The following is a 10696-nucleotide window of genomic DNA, read 5'->3' as shown; positions in this document are numbered from 1 at the left end:
AAACTCGCCAAGTGGATCATCGCAAGTCCAGAAGTTTGCCGGAAGTCTGCAGGAGCATCACCGAGGGTTCATCGGATGATCAACGAAAGTTCGTCGGAAGCTCGCCGAAAGAAGCGATTGATGAACCAGAGTAAGTTGTAGTAAATGTCTTAAGAAATATTGTAGTTAGCATGTAGATTAAGTTAGGAATGGGAGGTGATCCCATTAACTTAATCTGGGGGCAATTGGTCCCTTGATAGACCAAAATTAGGCTGAATGGATCAACTCATTCGGACCAGAATTCTTGCTAGGCGATGGCACCGTTCAGGAGAGGGTTTCCCAGGAAAGCTGGGTGGTGCAACCGCCCCAAGCAAGCGGTGGCACCACCTGGGCTCAGTCTCCGAGCGAGACTAGGCGATGCAATCGCCCCTGACAAGCGGTGGAACCGCTTGGGCTCAGTCTCCGAGCGAGACTTGGCGGTGCAACCACCCCTGTCAGGCGGTGGCACCGCCAGAGCTCGATCTCCGAGCTCTGCCAAGTGGTGCAACTGCCCCTGACAAGAGGTGGCACCGCCCAGAGGCTCAGTCTCCGAGCTCTACCAAGCGGTGCAACCGCCAAACCCCAGAATTCTAGGAGATGACAGTTTTGAGCTCGGAATTCAAACTGGTTTGGAGCCTATAAATACCCCTCCCATCCCTGGGTAAAATACACAAGCACAGAGAGCAAAGAAGTAAAGAAACGCTATAGAAATCGGTTGAGAAATCCCTCCTCTAGCTTAAGTGTTAAGATTCTGTTTTAGAGAGGAGAGTAAGTGCTTGTAAGGGTTGTCTCCTAAACCTGGTAAAAGGAGAAGAGTGGTGTAAGAAGGAGGTTGATCTTCACCTAGTAAAGAAAGATCGTTAGTGGATGCCGATGGCCTCGACGGAAGAGGAATCGGAGGAGTGGATGTAGGTCACGATTGACCGAACCACTATAAACTCCCATCTTCTCTGGTTTGCATTTTGTTTCCTACTATTACCTTACTGCAAACCCCTTCAATAGCTTACTGCCTTCAATACATTTACGTATGCTTTCAAGTTAAGTTTCTGAAATCGGTTTTACGTCGAAAATGGTTTTTATCGTACGAGAGATTTGACGAAATTGACGTTTTTATCCGCTGCACTAATTCACCCCTCCCTCTTAGTGCTCTTGATCCTAACAGCATAGACTAGAAGAAAATCAAGTATCTCACACTTCAAAATCTTTGGGTGCTTTGGTTATACATATATACTCGATCAAACTCATATATATATATAGGTATAATGCTAAATCTAAGGCCTACAAATTATTTAATCCTAGCAATTCAAAAGTTATTATAAGTAAGGATGTGGAGTTCAATGAATAAGGCATATAGAATTGGGAGAGCAACATTGAAGAGTTGTATGAATATGTACAAAAGTAAAGAGAGTTTGAAATTATTTTATCTTCTTCACTACTATCATCAATAATATCTTCTTCTACACAATCATCTCTAGAAGATAGCCTAGTACTTCAAAGGACAAGAAGTCTAAGAGATTTTTATAAAATAATAGATAAATTACATCTTGTTTATCTCATTGTATATAGTGAACCACTTCAATACAAAGATACCATGAAAGATAAAAGGTGAAAGGATACTATGAATAAAGAGATCAACTCTATCGAGAGAAATAAGACTTAGCAATCAGCATCACTACCTTAAAGACATAATGCTATTGGTGTAAAATGGATTTACAGAATTAAGAAAAATGTACAAGGCCAAGTTGAGAAATATAAAGCTAGATTGATGGCAAAAGGGTTAAAAGCAAAAATCTAACATTGATTATGAAGATGTATTTGCCTTTGTTATCCAAATGAAAACTATTATATTGATTATATCCATTGTCACATAAAATAATTAGTCAATTTATTAAATTGAAGTTAAATCTATAATTTTGAATGGTTTTCTTGAAGAAGTATACGTAGAATAACCATTGGATTATATTAAAAAGGAATATGAAGAGAAAGTTCTTAAGTTAAAGAAAGCTTTGTATGACTTAAAATGAACATCTAGAGCATAGGATACTAGAATTGATGCCTACTTCAAGTAAAATGGTTATGAACAATATTGTTATGAAAGTACCATTTATAAGAAGATGAACAAAAATTAAGATATCTTACTTGTTTACTTGTATGTAGATAATTTTGTATTTATAAGAAGGAACTCACTTGTGTTTGAAGAATTCAAGCAAATAATAGTTCAAGAATTTGAAATGATTGACATTAGATTTATATCTTATTTCTTTGACATCAAAGTGAAGAAAAGTAAAGAATATATCTTTATTTCACAAGAAGCATATACACAGGAAATTCTCAAAGATTGAAGATTATAAATGGGTTAACACACCAATTGAATATGGCATCAAATTTTCATGACAAGATGATAGAGACATAATTAATCTAACTTATTTCAAAAGCTTAGTGCAAAGCTTGAGATACCTAACTTGCACGAGATCAGATATTCTATATAGAACTAGATTAGTAAGCTAATTTAGTAAAGAACCAAAGTCAAAACAGATGAAAGCTACTAAAATAGTTCTACACTACATCAAGTGTATCATAACTCATGGTCTACTACATTCATTTTTTAATGATGTTTTACTTGTTGGCTATTCCGATGGTAATTGGGATGGAGCTCTAGAAGATTAAAATGGATAATAGGCTTTGTTTTTTATATCGATGACATGCTTTCCCTTGGTATTCGAAGATGTAATCCATTATCACATTATCTACATGTAAAGCTAAATATATAACGGTATCATCATGTGTTTGTCATGCTATATGATTAAAGAAGCTCTTAAACGAAGTCAATTATTCACAACATCAATTTACAAAGATACACGTTGATAATAAGTCAGCAACTGCATTGGCCAAGAACTTGGTCTTCCATGAACGAAACAAGCATATCAATATTCGCCTCCATGGAGAAGAAAGTTCTATTGGACTACATCAAATCTGGTGATCAAGTTATAGATATTTTTACCAAGCTCCTCGATTCGATTCGGATGAATATTTTATGATGAAGATTTCTTTTAAGAGAATTAAATTTAATTAAAAGAAAGAATTGAAATATCTTTCATGATCACATTGGTGAAAATAATTATAATCTTTATAATTTAGTAAGAATAGAGAGGTTACAACAAATATCACCATGAAGATGAAGGTTATGAAAATAATAAATCATTAGTAAATTAGACATGTTATATATAATAAAAATATATGAATGTAGCCTTAATAATTGAGTCTTGTAACTCTCATTTATGTCCATATAAATAGATGAAACTTGTTATGATAAAAAGTATTAGAAAACATGAGGAAAATAAAGTGTAGAAACTTGTCTACAAGAAATAAAGTTTTGTTTGTCGCTTGCATCATTTCTCAACTCCTCTCCAACTCAGTATCTCTTCTTTTCTTTCTACCGTTTTGATCGGGTTATTTTTTGATTCAATTCTAATAACTATAGGTCAATCACATCAATTGTAATGTGTTGAGTTACATTGAAAGTTGATAAAAAAATTAGACTAACTTATAAAGGTCTGATAAATATATTATTATAAATTTACACTAAAATATTTTTAATTAATAGTTCAAGATTAAAACCAATTGCTTCTAAAATTTGATGTTCCGACAAAATGTGAAATATCACTTATACTACTAAATTATGATCAAACTTGGGTATGCTTGATCTTACTTGTGATTGTTCCTTCACTTTCATTTGCATAAAATGTTCATTTCAGATTATTGCATTCAAACATATCAAAAAGAAGACTTTAATATATAGAAAAGAAAAACAATCCAAAGCAAAGTGCCTGAAGCCAAACCTCCAACTCGGCATTTACTAGGGAAGTCAGCCTCAATTTGGTAGGGGCCAATTGTCGCCACTTGAACCAGTCTTGCTCCTGCCACATAAAATTAGTATATGAGATTGATGGAGATGTTGGACTTCGGTCGAGGCTTGCAACTTGAGTGCCAAGACTACACTATAGCCAGCTTGGACAATTGGGTTTTTTGAGCCTAAATATTAATTAAAAGGTAAAAGGTGAGGGCAGTGAACGTGGGCAACAGTGGCAGCACGAGAGAGAGAGAGAGAGAAAAACGAGAGAAATATTAAGATCTTAAGTTTTCTGTTTAACGATTAATCGTCCAACGTTGTCAATTTTAGCTCATATTTTATACGAAAAATTTTTATAGTAAATTCTACAATTCTAACGGTGTTGATCTATGGTTTACCTACTTTCTTTGCTATACCCACTTTGTGAGATCTAGAATTTTTTTATGAGATCTATATATATGATAATGATATGTTATTCTTGAGCCAAAATTTATGTTCTTGATGTTATTATGATCCTCTGGTTATTCTAGAGAAGATTTCCTGTACCTGTTATCATTACTATTGATAGTGGAAGTTTGAGGTGGACTACGGTCCTGTAATTTTTTTCATATTGGGTTTTTCATTAGTTTCACTTTGTGATTGATTTATTGTTCTATTGTTTATGTTGTTCTGGTTGATATTTGTATTTTGATATCAAGTTATATTTTGATGAGGAACTCATTTTGATACACAAAGAGAGGGAAAAGAATTATTCTGCTTTAACATCTTTTTCAATAATTATTTGTATAATAAAATATATAATTAGAATGTTTTAGCTAAGCCGAACTCCAACGTTGACTCATAGAAAAGAGCAATTCAGCCTCGAGTTACCGCGACAACATTTCAGCGTCTTGTTTAAGGTCTTATTATTACACCGCTCCTACTTCCACTGCCATTCAAATAAACACAGAGATTGGCGTAGACGTCCAACTTCCAACCAAACTGCGCCTGTAACGTAAATGCTACGTTGCATTTACGTTAGGACGTCAGATCCATGGGAGACGATTTCAAGCTCTCACAGATAAATTATCCAAAGTCAAGAATGCAGCGAGAAGTAGCCCATCGAAGTTGACTTCCTTTGCCAAAGTCAAGAATGCAGCGAGAAGTAGCCCATCGAAGTTGACTTCCTTTGCCAATGCATTGGTCCAAAGACTGTTGTTTGTGGCAGCAGTCCCGTCCTATAAATTCTTCCACCTCTCCTCCATCTTTCACCACCAGCCTTGAGCCTTCTCATCCCCTGAAGCTTTCTTCTTCTTCGTTAATTCGTTTCTCGGTGCTTATAGTCCAAGCTAGTTAGCGAGGATGGCGATGCAGATGATCGAGAACTACAAGGCTGAGGCCGAGGTCTACCATGGAGATCTTGCCCTCTGTAAGAAGAAATCCATGCAACTACTCCAAGAGCTGGGCCTCCCCAAGGGACTGCTACCCCTGGAGGACGTCCAGGAGTTCGGCTACCACCGCGCAAGTGGATTCATGTGGCTCGTCCAGAAGAAGAAGATAGAGCACACGTTCAAGAAAATCAAGCAGCACGTCTCCTATGCCAACGAGGTGACCGCCTTCGTGGAGCAACGCAAGCTGAAGAAGATCACAGGTGTCAAGACCAAGGAGCTACTTCTCTGGCTCTCTGTCGTCGAAGTGTTCATCGACGATCCCTCCTCCGGGAAGATCACCTTCAAGACTGGCACTGGGCTCTCCGACAGCTTCCCGGTGCCGGCATTTGAGGAAGAAGAGTAGAAGAGGAAGAGCAACTATAAGACATGTGGATGTTCGTATAAATCTAGTATTTGAAACTGTCCTGTCACTTGATTTGTCAATGTTTCGTGGCGGAATCTTCTCAATGTGTGCTAAATATAGGTTTGTACTTCTGTCTAGATATTTCTAGCGAACACGCGTAATGTTAATGTTGTTCTGTATCCCTCTATTGATGATGCGATGATAGAACTATTCAATTCTGCAGTTTCTCCAAAGTAAGCAAGTCGAAACTGGTTCTGGTTGATTCAAGAGGTCAAAACAGTGTAGTGGACCACTAAGATTGCATCTCCATTTCAAAAACATGGTAAATCAAACTCACAAAGCGCAAAGAGCATGCTGCGTAGAGAAAGTAACTTCCAACAAAGATGGCTTTATCCAGTTGGTTGTGGAGACTAGAGAACAGAGAACATTAGCTGACAAGTTCCAGTTGGTTGTGGAGATTTCCGTGTTCCTTGGTATCTTCCTAAATCAACTTCAAGATTTATTCCTCTGTAGGCCAATTGATAAACCAAAGTAACATAAATCGATACTAAAAGAAAGTAAACTTGGATAAAACCAATGAAAAATCGGCACCGAAGACAGGAAGTTCATCAACATATGCTGTAGTCTTCCACAGCCACGTGGATCCATCAAAAAATGTGCTATGTTGTCACTTTACCTAGCAAAGGCTGAGAACAATGAACTTTCTGATAAAGGCCTAACAACCGATCTGTAGAAGTGCATGACGATGTAAAGTGGTTTATGTCTACCCTCTCAATTTTTCTTTCGTTGAGGTTATTGATTTTTACTATTGAACTTCTTTTAATGAGTAAAATTCAACTACCCTCTTACCGTTCTATTCTCTTTTTCATAATTTTAGGAGATAACATTTATGGTTCTCTGAGCCCTCCCTTAAATAGAAATTACACTTAGGAAAGAGGAAAAAAACTCTCAAGGAATTATAACAGCGTTTTCTCACTTAGATCATAATTTTTTTGTTCACTTTTCGTGCTTAGGCAAGCAGAAAAAATTAAGATATTTATAGACTTCAAATAGCTTTAAAAATGAAGTCAAAAAGTATCTTATCTCGATTTTCCGGGGTACTAATGGTACCACTGTCATTATTGGACGGTACCATCGCCTGACAACCCTACTTTGGCGGTACTATCACTGGTCTGAGCAGTACGATAACCTGATAGAGTCTTAGAGATTGGGCTCTGGCGATACCACCACTTAATAGCATTAACTACCGACGGTACCACCACCTAGTCAGTACTTGGGAGGTCGAGCTTCAAGCGATTCCATCGCTAGCCTAGTAGTGCCACTGCTTGTCGTGGCTCCAAGTCATTGAATGGATCTACATAATGAGAATCGGATTGTTATGTACATGGATCTACACAATGAGAATCAGATTGTGATGAGATCATGAAATGAGACCGATTCGCCTTTAAACATAGACCCTAAAAAATCTCGGTCATAAGTCACTCGAGATGGATAACGAGATGATCGGATAGACTGGTATGTTATATACCTGTCCATATGATGGAGGTAGCTAATCTCATAGCTACTCATGTGGGGACACTAGGGATACCGCACAAGTGCTTAATAGAGAATGAGTTTACTGATTGATCTGCTCATGAAATGTTAGATAGTTAATGATACCTTATTGTCAGACAACGATTCCATTATCTCAATAGTTTATCTAGTCCTTAGAATTGAGACACCACGAATGTCCTGTATGAATATTACACTCTTTGATACCGAACTTATAGGTGTGGAAGTTTCAGATCTTGCTAGTCATATGTGCCTAATAAGCCAATCACGTGAGTGATGGCACATGTGACATGATACGCATTCTTTTTGCTCATTATATTATTTGATATTTTATTACTTTATATTACTCATTGTATATATATATTGTGATGTCCATGGATCTGTACAATGAGAATCGGATCATGATGAGATCATGATAGTGAGACCGCTTCGTCTTTAAACACATATCCTAAATAATCCCGGTCATATGTTATTCGAGAGGGACATTGAGATAATCAGACGGACTGGAATATTATATACCCGTACATATGATGGAGGTGGTTGATCTCATAGTTGCTCATGTGGGGATACTAGGGTTACAATGTAGGTGCTTATTGGAAAATGAGTTCACTGATTGATCCGCTCATGGAATGCTGGATGGTTGATGATGTTTTATTCTCATATAGTGATTCCCTAATCCTAGTGGTGTATCTAGTCCTTAAACTTGAGACACCAAAGATGTCATGTATGAGTACTCCACTCTTTGATACTGAACTTATAGGTTTAGAGGTTCCAGATCGAGCACAGTCGATCATCGGGAGTGGTAGCCAACCTTACGAGGGCTATTGAGTGTCGATAGAGGATCATCCACTCTCAGTATCATGAGAGGAATATACCATATGTTCTTGCTCAGACAAATCCCTAGCTAGGGTCATTCGGATTGAGAGAGAAATAGTTCTCCGATTAGAGCAAGACTCGAGTAGAAACCATATGGGTCTGACAGCACCATGCACGGTATACGATCTCTAGGATATTACATGGATGAGGGACTATAGGTACATGGTAACTGAGAACAGATAGGTCCAATGGATTGGAATCCCCTATATCGTCCAGGGACTATGGTGTAGTGCCCTAGTACATTCGTAATCAATTAGTCGAGTAAATTATTATGGAGATAATAATTCACTAAGCTAGAAGAAGTTATGATACGTATAACTCACGGCCAACTCGATATTGAGCCTAGAGAGTCACATACATATGGTAGGCATTACGATGAGTAGAGATTCAGATATGAGATATCTGTCGGAGACCCTATCTTATTGGATATCCAATAAGCCTCTGAATTATTAGATCCTATAGAAAAGATCTAATAAGAGTCAATAAGGGATTATTGGATAGAGATCCACTAATCTAAGAGGCTTTGATAGTTAGATTGAGATCCAATACCTAATAGGACAGGATTCATTAGGGTTAAGTTAACATGAGGCCTCTATAAATATGAGAGAACTAAAGGTCCAGAGGCTAGAGCTTCTCTTGGTTGCCACCTCATATTCTCATATCCCCTTCTCCTCCTCAAATAGCAGGCCTAGAGATTTGAGGACCATAATCATAGCCCTACTATGTAGATCACCGCTAGAGAGGAGGACGATTGACCTTTTTTACCCTCTCCTACAGATCTGTAGGGATTCAGAGATATATGATCTCCCTAGGTAACACAATCTTTTATATATACAGTTTTCAGTTTTGTGGATTTTGCGTACCAATCTTCGCACATCGATGAACACATCTTTGGGATATTTCAGGATTTTATTTTATGTTATTCCGCTGCGCATGTGATATTTAGGATCGGAGCGACACTAAGAGGGGGGAGGGCGGAGGGGTGAATTAGTGCAGCGGATTAAAACTCAAAAGTTTGAAATCGATTTCGTAAATGTGTAGAGATTTCGATTCGACGAAGGATAACTTAGCTAATATAGATCGAGTAAAGGTAGTCAAGAGTAGGGAGATGAAAACTGAGCGATTTGCAGCTAAGTAGAGAAATGGTCCAGAAATTTAAACACTCACACATTCAAAGAACACCACGATGTATAGTGGTTCGGTCAAATCTTTTGTATATTCTTCTCCCCCTTTGTCATCAACAAAAAGAAGATGAGTTTTCAAGCATAAAACTCGTATCATTGAAGCCATTCATAAAATCATCTCATAAGAAGAAAAATCTTGAAAAGGAAATATTAAAATTGATAAAGCTTCAACTTGGCATTAAGATCGATCATTCAAGGAAGACATCAAATCATCCAAAATAACATGAAGGTGCCATCAAAATGTTGACAAAATTTCAGAAAGAAACATCCAACATCATATACTAGGATAATGTCAAACGCATGTCAAGGTAGCATAGAGGTTTACAATAATAAGAAAGAAGTCAAATCCACGAAAAACGAAAAGATGATGAAAATTTTTTGGAAAATATATACAATCAAGCTCATTCACAAGGACAATTCAACATGCCTAATTCCCTTCTAATAAAGTTAAATTGATCTTCATTTAAGGCTTTTGTGAAAATGTCCACTAATTGATGCTTTGTATCAATAAATTCTAGAATGACATTATTATTATTGACATAATCTCGTATAAAGTGATACATAATGTCAATATGCTTAGTTCTAGAGTGTTGAATTTGATTTTTGGTTAGAGAAATAGTACTTGTATTATCACATTTTATGGGAATATTCTTTAAGTAAATTCTATAGTCTTCCAATGTATTTTTCATCCAAACAACTTGTGCACAGCATACACTTGCAGCTATGTATTCGGCTTCCGCCGTAGATAGTGCAACCGAATTTTATTTTTTAAAAGTTCAAGAAATAAGTGTATATCATAAAAATTGACATGTTCCAAATGTGCTTTTTCTATCTATCCTACATCCGTCAAAATCAGCATCTGCATAAGCTATTAAATCAAAATTATCAGATTTTAGATACCATAATCCTAAATTAGGAGTTCCTTTAAGATATCTAAGGATTCTTTTAACACTTTTAAGATGAGACAGGTTAGGATTAGCTTGAAACCTACCACAAAATCATATACTAAATATGATATCCGGTCTAGTTGCGGTGAGGTAAAGTAAACTACCAATCATTCCCCTATATGTTTTTTTATCAAAGCTTTCACCACTTTCATCCATGTCTAACTTAGTGGAAGTACTCATAGGAGTGTTTATAGCTTTTGAACCATCCATGTTAAATCGTTTTAACAATTCTAATGTATATTTAGATTGATTAAGAAATATACCATTACTAAATTGTTTAATTTATAATTCTAAAAAAAAGGTTAATTTTTCCATTATGCTCATTCCAAATTCATGACTCATACATTTGGCAAATGATTCATATAGTTATTCATCCGAAGAACCAAAAATAATATCGTCAGTATAAATTTGAACAATAAGAAAATTATTTTTAAAATATTTAATAAATAATATAGTATCAACCTTGCCTTTTGTAAAATTGTTTAAAATAAGAAAGG

At 36.4% G+C, this 10696-nt stretch overlaps 1 protein-coding gene across 1 annotated transcript; it reads left to right on the top strand.

Annotated features, from left to right (window-relative positions):
* Positions 1–5127: 5127 nt before the first annotated feature.
* Positions 5128–5859, top strand: LOC103974463 (uncharacterized). Its single transcript, XM_009389307.3, has one exon. The coding sequence runs from the start codon at positions 5210–5212 to the stop codon at positions 5639–5641; it is 432 nt and encodes a 143-aa protein (XP_009387582.2). The 5' UTR covers positions 5128–5209; the 3' UTR covers positions 5642–5859.
* The last annotated feature ends 4837 nt before the right edge of the window (positions 5860–10696 follow it).

The sequence above is a fragment of the Musa acuminata genome, chromosome BXJ3-1 (assembly GCF_036884655.1).
Source record: "Musa acuminata AAA Group cultivar baxijiao chromosome BXJ3-1, Cavendish_Baxijiao_AAA, whole genome shotgun sequence".
Taxonomy (NCBI): Eukaryota; Viridiplantae; Streptophyta; class Magnoliopsida; order Zingiberales; family Musaceae; genus Musa; species Musa acuminata.
This window is presented reverse-complemented; position numbering and strand designations above follow the sequence as displayed.